Source organism: Sphaerodactylus townsendi, linkage group LG03, assembly GCF_021028975.2.
Source record: "Sphaerodactylus townsendi isolate TG3544 linkage group LG03, MPM_Stown_v2.3, whole genome shotgun sequence".
In the NCBI taxonomy this organism is placed as follows: Eukaryota; Metazoa; Chordata; class Lepidosauria; order Squamata; family Sphaerodactylidae; genus Sphaerodactylus; species Sphaerodactylus townsendi.
In genome coordinates, this window is record NC_059427.1 from 67,382,097 (window position 1) to 67,405,243 (window position 23,147).

At 39.5% G+C, this 23,147-nt stretch overlaps 1 protein-coding gene across 8 annotated transcripts in view; it reads right to left on the minus strand.

Annotated features, from left to right (window-relative positions):
• The window catches only part of DOCK3 (dedicator of cytokinesis 3), a 228,932-nt gene that overhangs the window by 48,103 nt on the left and 157,682 nt on the right, over window positions 1–23,147 (minus strand). For 7 of the 8 annotated variants that reach the window (XM_048491135.1, XM_048491129.1, XM_048491133.1 and 4 more), the window contains 10 exons: window positions 18,783–18,809; window positions 18,566–18,661; window positions 17,887–17,947; window positions 14,951–15,044; window positions 12,949–13,097; window positions 11,570–11,656; window positions 9,639–9,743; window positions 4,268–4,409; window positions 2,022–2,188; window positions 574–660 (listed from right to left, as the gene is read on the minus strand). In XM_048491135.1, coding sequence (XP_048347092.1) covers window positions 574–660; window positions 2,022–2,188; window positions 4,268–4,409; window positions 9,639–9,743; window positions 11,570–11,656; window positions 12,949–13,097; window positions 14,951–15,044; window positions 17,887–17,947; window positions 18,566–18,661; window positions 18,783–18,809 — 1,015 coding nt within the window. The remainder of the gene's footprint in view (window positions 1–573; window positions 661–2,021; window positions 2,189–4,267; window positions 4,410–9,638; window positions 9,744–11,569; window positions 11,657–12,948; window positions 13,098–14,950; window positions 15,045–17,886; window positions 17,948–18,565; window positions 18,662–18,782; window positions 18,810–23,147) is intronic. The other variant, XM_048491130.1, reaches the window with a different exon arrangement.

Consider the following 23,147-nt stretch of genomic DNA (forward strand, 5'->3'; position numbering starts at 1 on the left):
CCCCCTAAAAATGTTTACACAATGATTTTTTTAAACTGGACATAATTATAATTTGTGTACAAATGCAACAGGAACCCGCTTTTTAATTTGATTACATGGCTAGAAAAAACCAAGACTTGTAATGGAGTAAATACTGTATCAATGAACATATGCCACAGACTGGCATCAAAGCATTTCAGCTGATCTTACCAATCATCAGGCTTCATTAGCAGTTACAACAGCAATCATATTTGACTGACAAGGAAAAAAATTACAATTTGGAAGGCTACCATCAGTGAGCTCCCCTTGACTACTCAAGATTGCTCCTCTAATTATGCATTAACTAGTGTTAATGATAACAAGTTTGATGCTATAAAATCATGAGAACTGTGTGAGTAATTTTAGTTGGAGTCCCCAGACCCTCGGGATCAGCTTTTAACGAGGACATGTGGGCTGATAAGAGAAGGAAAAGTAGGCATATTCGTAAGTTACTGCCTACTATAATTATATACATTGTGGACAGTTAGAAAAATTTCTATGCTTCTGCTTTATGTATCAATTCACTCCTTAAGCAACAAGCATAATCCATGTTACCAGTTCTCTCCTCTCTACTTCAAACCACCGGGAGATCCCAGGTAAACTGTGAGTCAGGGTTAGAGTGGTACGTTCAATCCACAAGCTCTGCAAAAAAAAAAAAATAGAGAGAGAGCACACAAAACACAATATTTCAAGTTCTAATAAACCACACAACTGAAGTACAAGCATAGGATAAGAGCATAAGAAGATCCCTGCTGGATTTCATCAATGGTCCATGCAATTCTATATCCAACAGTGGCCAGGTAAGCACTTCCACAAACTGGGAACTGAATGTTTGTTTGCTCCACTAGGGATTGCTATGCCTTTGAATCTAGAGTTCCAATTAGCTATTGTGTTATTTGGCATAGACAAACTATAAAGGCATAAAATCAGATCCTGGTTTAAAGCCATTTAGTAGCCATTACATCTTCTGGCAGCAGATTCAATGCAAAGTGTAAAAAAAAAAGTGAATCTATCAATTTTAGGAACTGGTGTAATGAAACAGGATAAAAGTTCTCTTCACCCACTTTCCCCACACATTACATTGTTTTATAAACCTTTTATGCCCTCCTGTTGAGGGCTACCAGTTTAGGTCATTTTAAAAGGAGATTGCAGAAATTCATGGAGGATGGGGTTTTCATATTACCTAATTGGAACCAGATTGGGCAGTGCACCTTGGAACATTAGTTGCTAAGGAAGCGAACAGGGAGAGCTACTGTCTTCGTTGGCATGTGTATGGACTAAAACAATTTTCTTGCCCACTGTTGGAAGCAGGGTGCAGGATTATATAAACTTGATCTGATCTAGCGGGGTTCTCCTTACATTCTTAACCCATTTTAGATTATCAACTAAGACAACCTGGAGTAAATCTGATGAACAAGTTAGCAACACATTTAATTGCAGCAGACTTTATAAAGTTCATGGCTTAAGCAGCCTGATACAGTGGATAAAAAATCTGAATCCAAAACCTTCATCCCAAAGTCATATTTTTAACCTAGCAAGAACTATTTGTATACTTCACATTTGCTGAGGTTTCAAAAGCGCTTATTTGTCTAATTTATTGGCCCCTTTTAAAAATTATTTAAGATGCTTGCAAGAGGATGAACCACTGTTGTGCAAGAAAAAATGTCAATAAATTATAGTGTCTTCCTATTAAATCTGTTAGACCCAACTACTTCTTTCACGTACGTAGGGGACTTCCTATTGAGAAAAGAAATCTCTGGAGGATCCTCCGCCAGAGAAATGCTGTTTTTGCTGGAAGACAACTTTGTATTCAGCTGAACAGAATGGTGAGATTCAATTCATCACGACTATTACATTTTAATGTGATTTGTTTATTCGGTTTTATTACCTTCTGATACTTTATGGTGCGTTTTTAGATACTCATTACCTAAGGCTACTGTTTCAAGCATGTATCTCACTTAAAATGCATCTAGTATAAACATAATATTTCTAAGCGTTCCAACCTTAAATTCATTTTCCTTGTCTTTTGGCCCTTTATGGAATGGTCTGTCATAGCGGAACTTTCTGATATTGTTAACTCGATAAAAGCTCTTTATACGATCAGGAACCCGGTCCATTTGCAGCACATCAATATTATCTGGAATGGGAGTCACTGCATAGATCTGCAAATCTGTGAAGGACTTGAGTCAAAGAAAAAACAATACATAGCACCCAACAAGATAAGCCAAGTCAGTTTCACACATTACACCGTAAACTGACATATTCCATATTTGCATTATACATCAATAAAACTGTAATATCTGAATTGATATATGTCTTTTTAAAGCATGTGCTCATGATGAACTGTATGAGAGTTTCCAGTAGACCTTTGCCATCTGAATCCATGTATTCATTTTAGCAGATAAAGTATGTCACACATAATTGACAAAAATATAATTTACCAAGTGCCCTCGAAACTGACTTCCAAATAAAATACTACTTTTCTTACGCTGAGTTTAGATTAATTTTTAGTTTCTTTTTATTGATCCTAAGCAGTGTAATTACTAGATTTACTGATCCTAATTTCTGAAGAGAGTTAGAAAATTAAGAGGCACTTCTTTAGAGAACTTGTCTGTCTCTTGTTTGAAACAGTTTTGATTCCCCACAATTCGTTTGTTATTGAAAACATAAATATCTGGCAGCCAGCTTCTTAACTAGAAGAAAAATGTTGCATTTACCTGTAACTGTTGTCCAGAGAATGGTCTTCTGGACAGACACACATGGGTCTGCACATGCACAGGGATACCACAGAAGATTTGTCAGCTTTAACAAGATCCTTCTAGAACTCTCCTAGTGCTCCTTCCCTCTCCCTCCTGCATTAGGCAGGAAAATATCCTGCCCAATCATGGGCAAGGCTAGGAGGTGGAGAGAGAACTCGCCGGCAAGGGGGTAGAAGACTACTCTATGAACAGTTTATAAGTACCATATATACTTGCATATAAGTTGAATTTTTCAGAACGTTTTTTGTGATGTTTGGTTTAGGGGATCCAAAGTTATGGATCCCCAAAGTGCGTGCTCCCATCCCCCATTGTTTCCAATGGAAGCTAATAGTAGATGGGGCTACCCTTTTGAGGATCCATTACTTTGGACTCCTGAACCAAACTTCACCAAACCTGGGTGGTATCATCATGAGGGTCTCCTAAAGATACTCTGAAATGTTGGTACTGCTAACATAAACATTCCTCCCCTGACAGGCACCCTCAAATTTTCCCCAGATTCTCCCTTTAAACCACCCCCCCCTTCTGATTGGATTTAAAGGGAGAATCAGGGCTTACAGAGCTAGTTTACTGTTTTTCTTGGAAATAAATATTCAAAAACATTTAACCTACTGATGCCTCAATTAATGTAATTTTATTGGTATTTATTTTTATTTTTGAAATTTACCAGTAGCCGCTGCATTTCCCACCCTCGACTTATACGCGGGTCAGAGTAGCGAGCTAAATCAGAAGATGGGGTGCAAAGTAGCATCAGGCCTTAGTGGAAACCCTTTGTTTTTTTAATACTGTAACAGTTTTATGATTACTGCTTTAGTTTCTGGAAGAATTTGTTCCTTCACTGGGGATTTATAAACAATTCCATGGCCTGTTATTACTGACTTTTTTATTATTTAAATGTTATTATTTTTTAGCTCGTCCCAAAAGCAGGTCTTCAGAGAGGTGGCCTATACATTTCCTAAATAAATAAAACACAGCATAAAGCAATCACCTTCACTATATAATTAATGTGAAATGGAATGAACAAAAGAGAAAAATACTGAGCATGATCCAATCCTTACCCACAATACAGTGTGCAACTATAGGTGTGTGTGGGCACTCACTGCTTCTTAAACAGATGGGGCAACTCTGTGCTGACATTCCTTGACTGCAAGGAGGGATCTTATCACCATGTATGAATTCTGCAGGTCTATCACTGTAAGCACACTGCAGCCTGTCCAGATTAATCAGGCTGAAGATGATGGAGTGGAGATACAACAAAAAACATATTTTTTCTCTCTCAAAGTTACAAGAGAAAATTAACATGTATTATTTATTTATTACACACATACACACACACAAACACACACACATATATGCCACCCCTCAAGAAACTAATTTTTCAGTTTTTTTAAGTATCAAAGATCACAATTATTATAGCTATATCTTAGCCATAACATTGTTTCCATCTCACAGCAGTCTAATTAACATTAGAGCAATTCTGTATTAAAGGATACACTGGCCATCACATTGTAGGATGCTGTCATCTGGGTGATTTGGGTGTTGCATTGCAATGGCCTGTGGAAATTCACTAAGCATCCTTTGTTGGAAGGCCTCCAATCTCTCATAATCATGGCCTCGACAAACATACTCTTTGTTCTGGAAAAGAAAAGAAACATAAAACATTATTGTAGACACTGTTATGTCTTCACAATAAGCCTCCAGACTCAGTAATCCAATGTTTATTAAAAGTACAATCAAGCACACTATAGCACTCTATCTCTAACAGCTGCATGCACTTCCCATCTTTACATGTCCTTAAGTACTTATATCTTAAAGGAACATACACACTACACCACATCTCCCTTTTTATAATTTTTTTTAACCCAAAACATAGTCCTTAGTCCAAACAGGTGGTCGTCTCATTCTGTTACTTCTGTTTACTGAAACAGGTGGTATATTGTGGGTCAGTGGTGATGATGGTATCTGTGTAGGCGCATCCAAAGGTCGCTTGCTTTTGTCCTGATGACATCTGTCGGGACATGCCTGAAGATCCTGGGTGCGAATCAGAGTTATTTTCTCCACCAACCAATTCATCCTCATTCGTTACTGGCAACAAAAAGGCATCCTCTATTTCAGAACCCACTCTGCTACTATTACCATGTACAGGTACCAAATGTGAAACATTCCATATACTCTACTCATCTGATGACAATTTATAGAGTATATAGTCCTTTTCCTTTCCACTATCCTAAAGGGTGGGTGTAAATTTACATTCTCCGCTTTCAAGCACAATACCCTGAAGGTCTTCTTACTACTCACCAATGATCCACATTCAAATGAAATATCCCTTAGTTAACCCCTACGCTCATCAGCATAAGCTTTTATACTGCTTTTGCCTCTGCTCCACTCTCTTTTCCTCCAGACCAGCTTCAGATGGTACAACGGTTCTTACTTTTGGGAATCGCTACAATATTCAACTTAGTATGCATTTCTCTCCCATGCAACAATTCTGCTGGTGATCTCTGAGTTGTCGCATGTTTGGATTGCCCTATACACTTTGCAGAAATTGCAAAGTGGTAAACGCCATAACCCATGCCTTCCCTTCCAATCCTAGCTGTCTGCAAGCTATCTTTCAAACTTCTATTAAAGCGCTACCAATTTCTCCATCTCGCTTGCTGGATAATACACTGATGATTTCCTATGTACAATATTTACGTTCTGCCAGGAAGGTTTCAAACTCCCTGGAAGTAGGAATTGAGCACCCTATTATCAGAAAACTTCAGCTCTTTGGGGTCACCTTCCTCTACTAGAAAACTACAGAGAGAGGAACTTTAATTATAGCAGCAGAAGTTGCTCCTGATGTAAATGCTTTATTTCTGGCCACTTACTGAAATAGTCTATTAGAGGTAATCACATAAGCGACACTCAATAGGGGGCATTCTCAAAAGGTCCCACAATATCAATAACCAAGCTTCTCCCAAGCAGAATGGGGAAGCGGAACTGGCTGCAATGGTGCTTTCCAGGTGTGTTTTTGCTGTTGTTTTTTGTCATGAGATTGACAAATAACACACAAGCCTTAATGTAGCCACTTCTACTTCAGAATCCATCCCAGGCCACCAATAACAGATCCCCTTCAATCTCTGCTTAGGTCCGCACAATACCTTGATGTTGTATCATGGGCAAGCTGCACAATATCAGCGTAGGCCGCAACGCGATTCTGGGACCAGCTTGATCGATGTGTTCCTCGTAATATACAGCCATTTTGTAAGGATAACTCCACACCGATACCTCTAAAATAGGGCATCAATTCACTGCCTCAAGCCTTTTTTTTTTTTCTTTACTAAGTAGCCATTCCTTAGGTCATCAAAACCCTTCTTAACTTCTTGCTGGGTTGGACATGCTGAACATGCAGCCTGAAGTTTTTCCAGTGTAACTGCAATTGGACTGCCCTGAAAGGAGTGCTGCAGCTACTTCTATATCCTCCTCTAGCGATGTCTCTGGGAGATGGCAAAGAGGCAATCGAGACAAAGCAATCTTTGCCAGTTACATTCTCCTTTCCTGGTTTTATGGTATTCCATCTCATAAAGTAAAAGAAAGCAACCCGTGCTGGACTTAGGTCCAGCAATTCGATTCCCACCGCCAGCTTCCTAACCCTTTTGATGTCAACAATGTTGTCAGGGGGACAATGATCAGATCACGCTAATTTAAAAGGCATGACCCACACAAGTAAAGTTCTCCACTTTTTCTGTAGCCCAGACACAAGCAGCGCTCTCTTTTCAACCACAGAATATTTCCGCTTTCAGTCTGGGTTAACTTTCGCCTTGATGCAAATGCAGCACTGTTTTTTCCACCTTACTCCTCATGGAGCTGGGTCATTGTTACAGCTCCCAAGCCATATTCTGAAGCATCCGGTTTGTTAAGCAATTGTGGCGGGCACAGTGATGGATCAAACAATGCTTTGAAAGCTTGGGCCTGGGTAGACAATCAGGTCTTTTACAGTATCAAAACTGGCCTGGGCTCTTACAGTTGACTGCATGCCCACTCTTATACATTCCCGCATAACAACTCTCTAAGTGGTTCAGTAATTGAAGCATAATTAGGAACAAACTATGCATGTACCATGAGGTCAGACCCAAAAGGAATGCAGCTTTTGTAAATCGCTTTGGGGGGGTGGTGCCTGTAAAATGGCTTCCAAATGATCTAAATCTGGTTTCAACCCAGCTGATGACACATTATGTCCCAAAAAAGAAAGTTCTTTCTGCCTAAGTTTACATTTTTCCATATTAAGTTTCAGCCCAGCTACACTAATACACTGTAATACAGATTGTAAATTACTCTCATGTTCTTCAGGAGTCTTTCCAAACACAATAATGTCATCTAAATAACACTGGACTCCTTTCTGCCCTTTTAATATTAAGGACATCATCTTTTGAAAAGCAGCAGGAGCTGAGGCCAACCCATATGGGACACGTTTAAATCGAAACAATCCATCATGTGTAATAAATGCTGTAAGGTCCCCGCTTTCTTCATGCAATATAACTTGGTGATATGCACTCTGTAAGTCAAGGGTAGAAAACATTTTTGACCCTGCCAAGTCAGAAAATATCTCCTCTATATGAGGCAGTGGGTGGCTATCAATGACTATAGCTTTGTTTGGTTCTCTCAGGTCTACACAAAGTCGTATTTTCCCATCTTTTTTTCTTACCACAACTATAGGTGAAACCCATTCTGATGACTCCACCTCTTCAATAATGTCATTCTGCACCAGCTTCTTAAGCTCTTCTTACACAGCATCTCTTACAGCAAATGGCAATCGTCGTAACTTCTGTTGCACAGGGACCACATTAGGTCTCACTTTTACCTTATGGGTAAACCCCACAGCACAACCCACTTCTTGCGTGGAATTATCCCTGGTCACAGCCAAGGCAACCCCTTGTGGCAAATCCACTTTATCTTGGGGGGCCATAACGCATCCATCCACCACCATCAATCTTAATGCAGCAAACAAGTCTCTGCCAAGGATAGGGGTACCATTAGGCACAATATAAAATTGTACTGATGCACAGCATGTTCCAAAACTCACTTTAACAGGCAAACAACCACACACTGGTATTTGATTCTTTAAATAGCATACCAGCTGCAACTTTGGCTCTACCAATGGTGCCTGCTTAAAGTACTGCAAATAAATTGCCTCAGGTAATATAGAGACTGTTGAACCAGTATCTAACATCAGATCAACATCCTGGCCCTTCTCCAACGAGGTAGCAATTATATTTACAATACACATGATTTTTCCCCCTCCAGACACAGGACTACTTCCATTAACATTCAAAACAGTTACATCAGGCACTTGAATTGAATGTACTTGATGGCTGTTCCATCGGTCTTGGCACACTTTAGCAAAATGCCCAGTCTTTTTACAGTATTTACATTGTACACCTTTTGCAGGGCACTTAAAGTAACTTGCAATATGTTGTAGAGAGCCACAACGAAAACATGCTTTTATCAGTGTTCTGCTTCATTGGCTCCCTGACTGTCCAGTATATACTTTCAGTTCATTTGTGGTGTCTTGAGTTAATTTTGGTGCTTTCTGCAACAGTTCCACTTTCTCTATTCCTCCTCCAGTGCCCAGGTGCATCATATCAATGTCACTCAAGACTGCTTCAATCTGGTTTGCTATAATCATAGCGTTCTCCTGTGATAGTTCTGATTCCAAAAGCAGTCTTTCCTTAACACGGGGTTTGTTAGTTTTTTCTACAAGTTGGTCTCTTATCATCTTGTCAGCCAGCATTCCAAACTCGCAGGGGCCAACTAAGTCTCTTACAGCTGCAATATGTTGTAAGGTTGACCCCCGGTTGTTGTGCCCGCTGCGGGAACTTTTAGCGCATAGCAATCACATTAACCTTGGGCACAAAAAAATCCTTCAGTGCAGCCAAAGCAGTTTCATATTTATCATCACTAAGGGAAAGTGTGTAGAAAATACGTTGTCCTTCTGCTCCCAAGTTGTGGACAAGCAGCGCAAGCTTCCTTTCTTCAGACACTTCTGTGTCACTAATTGCAAGCAGGTAATTATCAAAAAGGCGAATCCACGAGGTAAAAGGAGTTGGAGGCTCACCTGGACTTTGCAGAAAAGGTACCAATGGATTCAAAGGCAAACAAGCCATCCCTCCTTCGTCGCCAATGTTATGTCTTCACAATAAGCCTCCAGACTCAGTAATCCAATGTTTATTAAAAGTACAACCAAGCACACTATAGCACTCTATCTCTAACAGCTGCATGCACTTCCCATCTTTACATGTCCTTAAGTACTTATATCTAAAAGGAACATACACACTATACCACAGACACAAAATCATCTCAAAACAAACTTTCCTTATATTATATTTAATAAAACCTTATATTATGATAAAAACAAACTTTCTTTATATTATATTTAATAAAACCTTATATTATAATAAAAACCTATTTATTGATTTCTGGACCCATACATCAGTTTAAATCATTGAAATTATTACTGGAGCTGTAATCGAGTTCTTTCCAAGGTCAGGAAAACTCCGTCTTCTGTGAACTATGCAAAACTGAACTATTCAAGAGGATTTTTCTGCACAGGTAACAGGTTGCACTACACAAAATGATATGGAAAATTATTTGGATAAATGAATGACACCGTGATCTACAGTCCTGCGTATAGCTTATCATGAGTAGGATCCTACTAGATCATTTCTATACTGTTTAATGTATGATGTTACTACTTATGCCGTGCTTCAGTTCTTTCTGGTAGTTCCAGACTTCGAAAATCCTAATGCACTGGTTACTGAATGGCCCATTTTGTTGACTGTATTGACTCAGTAAATGATGCACTAATTTTTATGCTAAATGGCTTACCCGAAGAAAGAAGGGAAATTTCCTTCCATAAAAACCAACTCTGAAAAATTCAGGTTCTAATCGCTGCTGTTCCATTATGTTATCGTAATACGTAGCTTCCATTTTCTGGAGAAGGAAAATACAACAAATACAAATACAAATACAATACCTTTAATGGCATATAAAAAGTGGTAAAATGCAAATTATGTTAAAACCAATTGACTAAAATTTACACAAAGGTTTCACCCTTGATCCAAGTGCCTTTGTTAAAAACCTGGCAACTGATTCAGTAGTGTTGGGATGATGGTCACTAAGCAAGTATGAAACTATTTCCTTGTCTGATCTCACTGAAAATTTCTTCAAGATGGCCTCGAGAAAAAGCAACCGATAGACTGCCAGATCTTTACAATGAAGGAGCACGTGTTCAGTTGTTTCGGGTAGGCCCGCTGCGCAGGAACAAGTCCTGTTCTCCTGTGGGATGCCATGATATCTGCCTCTTGTTTGGGCAGTCGGTAGCACATTAAGCCGAGCAAGCATAAAATATCTACGGAGATGTGGATTGATTAAATTACTCAGATATTTAGCCATAAAACCCGGCAATGGTGGTGAAATGCCATAAAATGTGGGAGAACAAGTTCTGCAGGAAAATACAACAATGGGTTCAAACGCATGCCATTATATTAAGAAGACCTCTGGCAAAAAAAAACTTCAGATTGTGCAGGGAAAAATAAATGTAATGCTTCGTCTTTATGCGGTGTATGGAGCTACATGGATATTTTTCAAAAGTGGGGTAGGATCTAGTGAAAATCTCCTGATAAAAGGGATTTCCATCAGTGAACTAAAAATTCTCTACCTTCCCCAGTGCAGTAATACAAAATGTCCCTCCGCATGATATTCCTGGGGACAGGGGAAGAGAATGAGGGGAAACTGGCTTAGGAGGGGGAACACTGCCCCATTCATCAGCAAAAAATTTCCTCTGGATCCAAACCTATGTTAAAAACTTTACAGTAATTGAACAATGGTCCTACTAAGCTCCTACAAAATGGGGTATCCTGCTACTGCTAGGTAGGACATGGCATGCAAGTACTTTTTATTTAAATAACTGAAATTTCTGTAAGGTAAAATGCAACAAATAAACAAATATATAATTGAATCCAGTAGTCCATCAGAACACAGAACTGATATTGGGGTGCTGTGTGGTTTCCGGGCTGTATGGCCGTGTTCTAGCAGCATTCTCTCCTAACGTTTCGCCTGCATCTGTGGCTGGCATCTTCAGATGATCCTCTGAAGATGCCAGCTACCAGGCAAGCCGCGTCGAAACGCCAAAAAATGCCTGCTAAACTTTCTTCATACAGCCAACTTATCGGAAAACACAGATCCTTTCAAGGATTCTGGCCGGTGAAAAGCCTTAAAAGACAATACAAGGGCAGAACTGATAGTTGCAGTTCTTTTTCTGCATTCCCTCAGGAGTCCCTTTGAACCCCCCAAAAGTTTATTCTCTGGAACTCTTAGCCATGTGAACTGAGTGAATCCATAGAAAGCTGGATCAAACCTGCTGTTAGGATTACTAACAACCTGGAGAGGGAAAAAAAGCCCTATCCCTTTAACAGAAGATTAATGTGTGGCAATGGGCACCTGCAGCTTTTCATGGCACAGAAGTAAATAACATCACCTGCTAAATAACATCCCATTAAATCTCTGTTAAAACTCTGTTGTTTTATTTTTCTGTGGTTACTGACAACATTACCCACAATTTTTTTACAGTTCCATGCTCACTATTCTCATGGTACAGGTTCCAAGGGTGAATAACAACTGAACTTGCTCTACATTTTGAACTGCTCTTTTACTTCTTGCTTTTTCAAGTCAGCCCATCCTGTGGCTCTCATATCCACCCAATGTTCTATACCACTTCGTAAAACAAGGACAAACATAAACAGGTTCATTTCACGTACCCGAATCCAGCTGAGGCTCTGATAATCATATAAACTTTCATACTGAATAGCCAACTCTCTGCACAACGGGATTCCAAATTCCCAGCTCTGAAAAGGAAAGATCAGACTTTTAGAGATATCAAAGTTAAGATGCAAATTTTAGTAGTTATGACCATGTGATCTCAAAGTTGAACCAGATACAGGATCACACATCCCTCCCCATAGATCATACTGGTGGAATACCTCATAGCTGTTCCGGAATTACCCTTTTATTCTTTTTAGAAAAAGTATTTTTACAGTTTTTCAAATCCAAAGGAATACTACCCATACTGTTAAGATAATTAAACTTTCAGCAGTTATCTTTTCATGTGTACTATTTGAGGGAAAACTTGGGAAAGATGATTAGATTTAAAAAGTAAAAACTATCCTGTAGCTTAAGATTCGATGCACAATCCTGAATCCAAAGTGAATTTATGTTTTTTGTAGTACCATGCTATGGTCATTTTAGCAGCAATTGGACTATTTTGTAACTGTCACTTGGAGGCCACCAATGCTGGAGCATTTGGGGCCCCTTTAAGAGAAAACCATAAAGAGACAAGGCTGCCCCAAAGCAGCAGCTTTTTCCTGAAACCAAGCCTTAGACTTAGAGCCTGCAAGAAAGAAAGCGTGAGTTAGTGAAGGGGACGAGGCTTTTGCATAATTCCTCGTGAGTAAAATACTTGACTCACGGGGGGGGACCCGAATATAAGTCAAGGGGGGCATTTTTCAGCCTAAAAAAGGGCTGAAAAACTCGACTTATAGGTGAGTATATACGGTAGAGTACTGCAATGAACTATATGTGAATTGCCCATGAAAAGTGTTCAGAAACTTCCACTGGTGAAGAATGCTGACTAGAGCCTGTCTGTATGAACAATATCTCTCCAGGCTGGGCCCATCCACACTGTCTGCCAATCTGTTTCTGGGGATAATTTAAGAGCAGATATTGATCTTTAAAGCCCTATATGGCTTGGGACCAGTTTATCCTGATGACCCATCTACCCCATTGTGAACCTACCTGACTGCTACAGCCATCTGAGACCCTGCTTTGGGTCGTCCTACTATCTAAGATTTGGTGGGTAGCAACACAAGAAAGAGCCTTTTTGGCATCATTTTTTCCCACTAACATTTGTCTTTTCTTGTTTTGAACAAAATACTATAGCATAAGTTTAGAGAGACTTCAGATTTGATCTGATGTAACACCCACTTATTTGTCTTTTTGGTGGTCCACAATGTCCATAAAACTCTCCTCCAGTAACATATTTCAAATTAATCAATTTTAATCGTGTCCATTTTTTCATTGTCCTGCTTTCATATTTGACACAGTAATGGGTAATACCATTATCATGGTAGTTTCTACATACCTTCCCTTTATTAAAATAGTGAATAATCTTCCGACAAAGATTTTCCTTTCGCTGCCACTCTGTCTGGGATGGATAGTGCAGGAACTCCCGAAGAGGCCTATCTTCCCACTGAAGAAGCTCACAGTACAGAAGCAGTGTAAAAGCAGCCTCTGTTGGAAAAGAGGGAAAGCTGTGAACACTGAAGAATAAAATTCCAATTTCAATTTAAATAACTACACGAATGATCTTAAACATGTGAGGAAGAAAGAAAAAGTGAATTAATGACACTGTAGTTAGATTCTATTCCATTCAAGGCTACTGAAGAAAGAAAACGGTATCTGAAGAAAGTTCTTGCCCTTCTTAAAAAAATAAAGAAATGTATAATTCAAAAAGGATATGTTGTAGCCTTTTCCCAAGAAAAGTTTTCCCAAATTGTAAAAACCTTACAATAGTCATAATGGCTATGATCCATTCCATAGTTTTTCTTTCTTTTGTGTTCTGTGCAAAATTCCATTTGCAACTAAGCCAGGACTTAACTTGGTTGCAACAAAAACAATTATGCCTGTGCTGCAGTAGTGTCATTGGGCAGAGTTAGTCACAAGAGACATTTATGAAAGCCTAGGGAGTACATGTGTGTTGTGCGGTGAACTCCCATGAATGGCTCAGCAATTAGTGAGCTAATGAGTGATCTGATAGTTGATAAATACATAGAATATTCACAACTGAGTTCAGGCATCCGAATTGTGATTTAGATAACAACTAGCAGGACCTGGCCACGCGTTGCTGTGGCAATTGCCCTTCTCATCACAGTCTGCAACCCACACAGATGTCCAAGCAGGTCCAATGGAGATTGGTCGAATGGAATCCCTCTTTCCTTTCTCAATTCACATTGTTATATGGTGGTGTCTTTGTTTTTTTAGTGATAAGGTGACATGCCATTCCTGGTACAACGGAACTGTCCCAGAGTGCAAGAATCCACTGCTGACCATGAGGTTCATTGACATGCACAGTCCTGGCTTGGGTAAGGCAGAACTGGGAGCAAAGGAGAACTATGTAGTCAGAGCAGCAGAGGGGCAGGGTGGTGAGAGCTCAGGATGAGTGTGAGGCCAGCTCCCTGGGTTCTTAAAGGGCCATGTGCAAAGCAGGGCTGGAACCAGTAGTGTTAGTTAGCCTCACGCTTGCCGTGGATTACTTCTTAGAAGAAAAAAGGCAAACTCCAGCTCGCTTTTAATAAAAGAGAGCTGTGGTGGTAATATGGTGGGGAGATGCAGGCTGGGTAAGTGGTGGTTGGATGTGAGGAGGGGCAGGAGTGGAGGGGGGGTGTGTGAGGATGGAAGCTGGATGTGTGTATGAAAGTATGTGTGTTATGTGGTAGCAGTGGAGTGAGGCACAGAGAGGTGAAAGTTACCTGTGTGTGTGAGGGAGAAGCCCCACCTGGTGCCCTGCCATGGCAGAAAGTGTGTATGTGTTTCACTTCCAGTGGTAAGTTACCTAGCACAGTGTTACCTATTTCACTGTTTTCAATTGCTCATCTCTACACCCATCTCTTGCTTGCCAACATTCAGCCCTCAGGCCACGAACAGACAGGCTACCCTGAACATTCGAAGAACGACAGTTAAAGCACGGCAGCTTCATGGGCCTGGTGGCCTGTGCCAGGAAAAGGCGTTTTACCTGAAACAGGTATGGACTTTTAAGCGATTTGAACTGGTCCGATTACCTGCCCGTAACAGAGAGGGACGTCATGTGAAAATTTGTGGTCGATCCGTCCAGCCGTTTCGGCGTTAGGGAGTGACTAACAAAGTCACTGTTTGCTTTTTATATATATAGATAGATGAAGATGATATGATACTGTATACTACTACTAATATATGCATAGGGCACTTGGCTTTAATGTTTGATTTACAGGTTTGCACAATATATTAAGTTGAAATAAATAAATTAATTTAAAAAAACCCTATGTAGCCTGTTACTTATTTGGGAATATTTTTAATGTATGTTTAAAGTTAGTCCCTTTTTTACATACCTGCATAGTTTTCAGCTTGTAAATGCATGTCACACAACTTGTGGATATAGCGAATATACATTTCCTCTTTGTTAATTTCAGATTTATAAAAATTCTGTAGGGAAAGAGGGGAAAAAAAGAATATTTAACAACCCGCCTAGATTAGGATATTGTTTTAGTGATTTAAGTTTCTTATTTATACAAATAAGCTTAAACTGTGAAGGAGACTTAATTCTATTTATTTTTACTGGTATAAAATTACAAATCATACATTTCAACACAGTAAATGTTAACATAGCTGGCTGAATCTAGCGCAAAGATCTCATAAGGTCATCACAAGGATCCCTGGTTTTTTGAGAGCTCCCCACCCTGAAGCAGAGGCGTACTGGGAGTAAATGGTGCCTGGAGACATATTGTCTCCAGGACACCCCCCAGAGCTCTAGCTTCCCACCACTCCCGACTCTAACACCCCTGATGCCCCCCAGGCTATTCCACCCCACACTGCCCTCGACCCACCACCATTGTTGCAGGTTTCATGGATACGCAAGGTCTGAGGTAACCCACTCTCCCCCTAGGACTCCTGGAGTTAAATACCAACTACAAAATACCATCAAGGTATTTTTCAGGGTTATTTTTCTTATTGGATTATCTGAATGCCCTCCCCTAGCTTGCATGTCTACCGTATATACTTGTATATTGAGCTGAGGCTGCATATATAAGTCGAGGCACCTTGAGTTTTACCCACAAAACTGAGAAAACTGTATTGACTCGTTGTATGAAATTGGGGTGGAAATGAAGCAGCTACTGATACATTCAAAAATAAAAATAGATACTCAATAGAATTACATTTAATTGAGGGCATCAGTATCGCGTTAAATGTTCTTGAATAGTTATTTCAAAGAAAAACAGTAAAAATAGCTCTGTAAGCGTGGAAAAAGAGGGTCAGCCAGAAAACAATATGGTCTCTCAACAATAACTTCTTTAAAAGTACCAAAACCTTAAGTTCAACTCAGCAACCGTGTTGTAAGCTAAAACACAAAGGTTAAAATCCTTCAAAACTGGATTTTTTGGTCAGGGAGGAATATTTATGTTAGCAGTACAAGCGTTTCATAGAGTATCTTTAGGGATTAGCCTCCATGATACCAATTCCAGGTTTGGTGAAGTTTGGTTCAGTCCAACAGTTCTGGACCCTCAAAGAGGGTAGCCTCATCTACTATTGGCTTCCATTGGAAACAATGGGGGGATGGGAGCACCCCTTTGGGGGAGACCCATAACTGGATCCCCTAAAACATCACTTCCAAACCTGGCTGAGGTATCCTGAAGATTATCTGATAATTACCACCCAGGTTTAATTAAGGATTTGGTTCAAGGGGGGGTCCAAAGTTATGGACTCCTCAAAAAATGTAACCCCATCTACTATTAGCTCCCCATTGGAAAACAATGGGAGATAGAACACCCAACACTTTGGGGGGGGTCAGCAACTTTGGAGCCCCTGAACCAAATTTTACTCAAACTTGGGTGGTATCATCAGGACAGTCTCTTGAAAAATCCCTGAAAGCGTTGGTGCTTAATACCAAAATGGGCCCCCCCTAGTGGCTGACAAAAGTAAAACCCTAAAATATTTTTTAAAATACACCTGACTCGCGCTTAAGTAAAAAAAATGTGCTGAAAAATTCGACTTATATGCGAGTATATAGGGTACTTCTTCTGTCCAATTGAATTTTGAAAGAGGACTAAACATACTCTGATTTCTCTTCAGTTGATATAATGTTTTGCTTTTACTAAGAATTTATGTGAGGTTTTTGTATTTTTTTTAAAAAAACATGTCTTTTTTCTAACAAAAGAACGTTTAACAAAAATACTATAGGTTCAGGAATATTTCTTACTTCACTTATCCCATAAAGTGGTTCAAAATAACATGGGAGTTACTTGGGCTCATTTTATAGGAGAATTATAACAATGTGGAAACCTGAATAGTTAGATAATAACTAATTATGTTTTAACAGTTTTGAAACGCATTTTTAAGTAGACCTATAGAACAGGTGTCAAACTCGCAGCTCTCTAGATGTTCATGAACTACAATTCCCATCAGCCCTTGCCAGTATAGCCAATGCTCATGTTGGGAGGACTGATGGGAATTATGAATTCATATTTATCTGGAGTGCTCTGAAGTTTGACACCTGTCTAATGGACTTAGAAGGATGTAACTGCTTAGAATTGCACTGTAAGTTTCTTGACTGAGTCAGGAATATTATTAAGTGTATATTGTAAGAGTTTGTATGTATCAGTGAAGTCGGGAAAAATATAAGAAGTTTAGATTCTGTCAAGAGACTACTCCTAGCAGAATCACTCAAGACAGAATGTTCACAGCTGAGACATCAGACTAAGAAGCATCTTTAGGATTTTTTTCATAATAACTTTTTATTTTTGTATACTATATCAACTACAAGATAGTGTGCTAGCTATCCTACATAAAAAAAAATCCAGATAAAATGAAGATTGTTTTTTCTCCTCAAGAAGAAACCACATGTGGAATGCTCAAGGCCTTATCTAAATCAAAGTTATCAGCCCAAAGCAGCTCAAATCACTAACATTTTCAAATGTTATGTCTAACGTTTGTTTTTCACTGGTCAGAGGACATGTTGGACTTGATGGCCCTTGGAGTCTTTCCCAACTCTATGGTTCTATGCTGCCAGGGAAGGGCTAGCTTCATTGATCCCCCTCCCCCACACTGAGTCCTAAATAATGCTTAGAGAGATTTCATGAGCAGGATGGACTTTGCAGCTCATTGAATTTAATGCAAAAGTAAGCTAACTATTTATTTTTGGAAACAAATGATATTAATAATTCAACAAGTCATCACTTTTAAACTTCTCTTCTAAATGCTACATAAAGGAACTTGAAGAATGGTCAGTACAAGTACACAAACCAAGCACAAAAGTACACGTTGTTCTTACCATAAGGTTAACAGTGCAGCCAATTTTCTTGTTCTCTGTTTCATCTCCCTTCATACAGTCCCTGTGGAAAGAGGGGTGGCAATTATTGGAATATTCATATTTTAAAATTGTACTTCAGAAATAAAAATAAGTGTGTATGTGGAGGATGGGAATATATGCATCCTTAAAAAACAGAAATCAAAATGTTCTTTTTGCTGCAGGAGAGGGGTTAGATTTGCATGGGTTCCAAGGAAGTACTCAAGCTATAAAGTAGAGCTGCAATGACATTAAACCTTTAGAAAGACAAACATGCATTACATGTCATATAATTACTGTTATGTGTTTCGATACAGCTGAGTATTTCTATAGACTGATGGATTTCCCTCTATGGACTGAGATCTTCTCACCTCCCTCATTGGCTGCTGCCCCAGATGTTTCCTGAAATGCTGATCCTTGGGTTCTCCTGTCCTCCAGAAGCAGCCATTTGGGTTACAGTTGGAAAGGTGGGGAGGATCGAAAGACTTACTGTGCAGGAATAAATCTTTCCACCAACACAAACACTCAACAGGAGCCAAACCCTGAAACCTAATTTAATTTTTTAAATTGCACAAGCATAATGGAAAAAAAATCTGTCTCTTGTTGGCACTAAAATCACAAGCATTATGCAACAGATACCTGTGAATGTTAACAGTCTTCTTACCTGTAATCAAGGAGGCGCTCCATCAGACGAGTAACTGAGGTAACAAAAGAGATGCCAGTCTCCCGCCAAGTCTCCTGCTCAATCTTTTCCAGTAGACTGTGTGAAATTAAACAGTGTATAAATATTCCTTGGAAACATTATAAAGCCTGGAAATCCCTGGAAGCAATTTTAGTGTTTATAATATTTCCACATAAAACTGAAACAATTGTTATCTTACCTGGGATAGGGCCCAAAGAGTTGAGTTCTGATCCATGTTGCATGAAGTAAAGACAAGGAGATTACTGATCTAAGATTATACATTTTCACTACTTCACGCCCAGGGAGCATATGCCAGTATTAGGTGGATTCCGCAAGGGTCAAAAAGAGCAGTGTGCAGATGCTAAAAATGCAGTTGTGGAGGAGGACTTCGCATGGCTGCCACTGCTGGAGCAGAGCTGCAATGGCGTTTTTTGCCCATGATGGTGGCTTTTGTGACTTGCTAAACGAGCGAGTCTTTTGGAAAGCGGCGGTGTCTGCCCGGTGCTGATCCAACAGCACCAGGTGGAAGGCACCATTTCCTGATGTGCCACTTTTTAAAAACTTACCTCCTCCCTGTGTAGTTCTGTCAGGACAAGGGAACACACCAGCTGCCCCCTGGGCAGTTGCCAGAGCCACAGGGGCATGTCTCCTCAACCTGACGAAGCTACCCAGGGACGAGGAGGAAAATGTTAAAAAGCATCCACCTCCATGTGGAGGCGCCGCCGCAGCCCACTGCAGCACCAGGGCCACCTGCACACAAGTGTGTGAACGGCCCCATGCTGGCGCCGGGGTCATGTACACCAGTGCCCCACCGCTCCTAGGGCCCGTGCAGAATCCTGTTCCCAATCTTTTTATGGAATGATAAGTAGATTCAAACATATTTCTCTTTAACATGATATACCCAGATATGTAAAATTCATTCCCACATTTCTTTGTTTTGGCCACTATGACAAATAAATTTGCATTGGCCTTCTCTGTGTGATAACTATTGTTACATCATCTACATCTGACCATCTGTTTTGATACATGGAATACCATCAGCTGTCATATCATGCTAGAAGGATTGTACACAAGCACAGGCATCTTATACAAGGCAAATATGGGTACTGATTCAGTTGTTAAAAGTATCTAAATATTGAAGGATTTGGATCAAAAGATATATCAATTAAATCCATTCCCCAATTGAAACACACATCAAATAATTTGTGTTATCCAATGTCCTTGTAGATTAATGACAGGATCGTCCTACCACCTGCTTGTATGACCACTGCCCTTCCTGGTTACTTAAATATGTCAAAGGAGGGGGCTGGCTGACTGAGTCTACGAGGTAGTTAATGATTCCTTGAGAGAGGAAGTGGTTGCCCTAGCCATGAAAAATAAACCTATAGAAGCCTACCTGGGACCCTGAAGATCTCAATAACTATCACCCAGTCTCAAATGTTCCATTCTTGAATGGGTGGTGGCTTATCCTGCCTTGTGTTGGCCAAAAACCCAAGGATACTACTCATGCTACTGGGAAATTTTTGTAATAAATACTGAAAAATATTCCTGAGTGAAAATAATATTCATGCTCCTATAAAGCAATACATTTTGAAGCCTGCTCCCCTACCCAAACATAGCAGGAAAAAAGAGCAAGTATGCTACAACTTTCAGTGGATCTATGATGATTTTGCCCTTAAACATTTTAAACTTTATTATTACAATTAATTACAATTCAAATAAACAACTACCTGTATATATGAAAAAATATACCCTAACCCAGAAGATTCACTAAGTTTTTGAATGGTTAGATGAAATATGATTAAATCTGCTTTGCATCCCTCCTGTTTCTAAATACTGATAGCATCCATCGGTATATTTCTTTCTTTTAGGTCAGGGGTAGGGAACCTGCGGCTCTCCAGATGTTCAGGAACTACAATTCCCATCAGCCTCTGTCAGCATGGCCAATTGGCCATGCTGACAGAGAATGATGGGGTGGCATAATTCCTGAGCTGGGCTGGGGTCTATTTTAATTGTCCAAGTCACGGAGCAACCTGGGTGACCCCATAGGATTTTCAAGACAAAGAGATGTTCAGAGGCGGGATGCCACTGCCTGCCTCTGCATTGCAACCCTAGTATTCCTTGGTGGCCTCCCATTCAAATTCTGATTTGGCCCAGCTCTGCTTATCTTTAGTAGGGCTGTGCACCATTTTTTGGGCAATTTTCAGGTTTTAGTTTTAAAAAAGGCTGCCATTTTTTCTGGACAAAAATACCACACTTCCCTGCAAAAAACAAAACAGCTTTTGGGGGGTTTATTTTCAGTTTAGCTTTATTTAGATACACACCATTCAATCGTTATCTAATCTTCAGAGTAGCTCTGTTTTCCCTATAGACTAATTATAACATTTAGGAGCATGGTCAGCATAGACATTTGCACCTATTTGTGATTGAAAAATAAATTTTGCCAAGGAAGTGGAAGCTAAAAACATACCTATACATGAATAAGGACTATTAACTGCAGAGAAGAATGTAAAATCCCTTGTTGTGCAATTAAAGGATCACCAAATATTAGTTAAGTTAAAAATTTTTATAGCTTTCTTAAATATATAGGGTAAAATATGGATATTATTTCCCTTAGAAGATCTATCATATTTGCCACCCATTACACAATTACATTCTCCACCTATGATAAATTCTTCTAAAGTAAAATGTAAAAGATTCTCTTGTAGATCTTTACAGAACTAGTTTTGTTGATGATTTGGCACAAGTGTGTGTGTGTGTATTAAGTACCATCAAGTGACTTGTGACTCGGGCCACCCAATGAATCAACGTTCTTCAAACGTTCTATTGTTAGCAGCCCTGCTCAGGTCTGGCAAACTGAGGGTCATGGCTTCCTCTTTGATCTATCTTGATGTTGCTCTTCCTCTTTTCTGGCTGCCTTCCATTTTTCCTAGCATTGCTGTTGTTCCTAGTGACTCTTGTTTTCTCATAACATAACCAAAGTACGATAGCCTCACTCTAGTCATTCCAGGTTCTGGGGCAGTTCAGGCTTGATTTGATCTAGGACCCACTTATGGGGGGTGGGGAGTCCATGGTATTCATACGACTCTCTTCTATGCCACCCTTCAAAGGAATCTACTTTTTTCCTTGCCAATTTTCAAACCCACACATAGTAACAGAGAATACTATGGCATGAATAAACTTGATTTTGGTTGCCAGTGAGAGACATCTTTACATTTAAGAATATTTTCTAGCTCCTTCATGGCTGCCCTTCCCAGTCTGAATCCCCTTCTGATTTCTTGGTTGCACTTTCCCTTTTGTTTGATGATGGAGCCAAGGAATAGAAAGTCTTGAACAATTTCCATGTCCTCATTGTCCACCTTAAAGTTGAGTAATTCTCTAGTAGTCATTACTTTTGTATTCTTGATGTTCAGCTGTAGTCCTGCTTTGGTACTTCCTCATTTAACTTTCAGTGGTAGTCGTTTTAAGTCTTCATTATTTTCTGCCAATAATGCAGTAGCAACAGCATATCTCAAACTGTTAATGTTCCTTCCTCCCAATTTTCATCCCACCTCCATCTAAATCTAATCCAGTTTTTCTCATGATATCTTTTGACTGAAGGGGTAGGGAGATAAACTTGAACATCAGGCATTTCTCATTACATATATGGTAACAGTTTTTGCTGTAAGATTTTGAGCATCACTTTATGTGGAAAACTAATGTCATAATTGCAGCAATTTTTGGCATCTCCTTTTTGGGAATTGGAATGTAAACTCTTTTTTTCCAGTCTGCGGGCCATTGTTTTCCATATTTGTTGGCATATTCTTGTTAAGATTTTTGTGGCTTTGAATAACAATATTGATGTCCCACCTGTTCATGCTGATTTGTTTCTGCTAATGCTCTCAGTGCAGCTGTCACTTTCACTTTCTAAAATTATAGATTCTTTTTCAAAAGATTCTTGGAAGGAATCTCTCATCCTTCCATCTCTCCTGTAAAGTTCTTCAGTGTACTGTTCCAACCTTTTCTTTATTTTGTCCTGTTCAGTTAATGTATTTCCATGTTGATCTTTAAATTTCCCTTTGATATCTTAGATCTTGTGGAACAGATCTCTTGTTCTTCCTTTTTTTGTTTTTTTCTTCTATTTCTTTACATTGGTTATTATAATAGTTTTCTCTGTCTCTGTGAGTGATTAATTAATTAATGGTGGACATAGGTGGATGCCGATGGGCTGGAGGGACTCTAGAAATGGAGCCATTTCAAGTTTATCTGATGTAAGTGCTACTTACACCACTGTGAGGATCACTGTTAAATAGCAACGTTGCAAGTCAGTGTGAGGCAGTGGCTATTTTTTTAATTGAAATAATCAAGGTCAACTAGTGACCAATTGTATTTATATATGTTTGAATATTTTTGGTATGAACTAATGTTATTTGTATCTGAACTCTGTGGTTGACAGTAGACCCATATTGCCCATTTATAGTTGTTTTTATATGCCAATAAAGTCTTATATTTGATTCATAGTCACTGTAGAACAGCACTGTGACAAAAAGGAGAAAACCTTGAAATAGCTAATGACTCTAGCCAT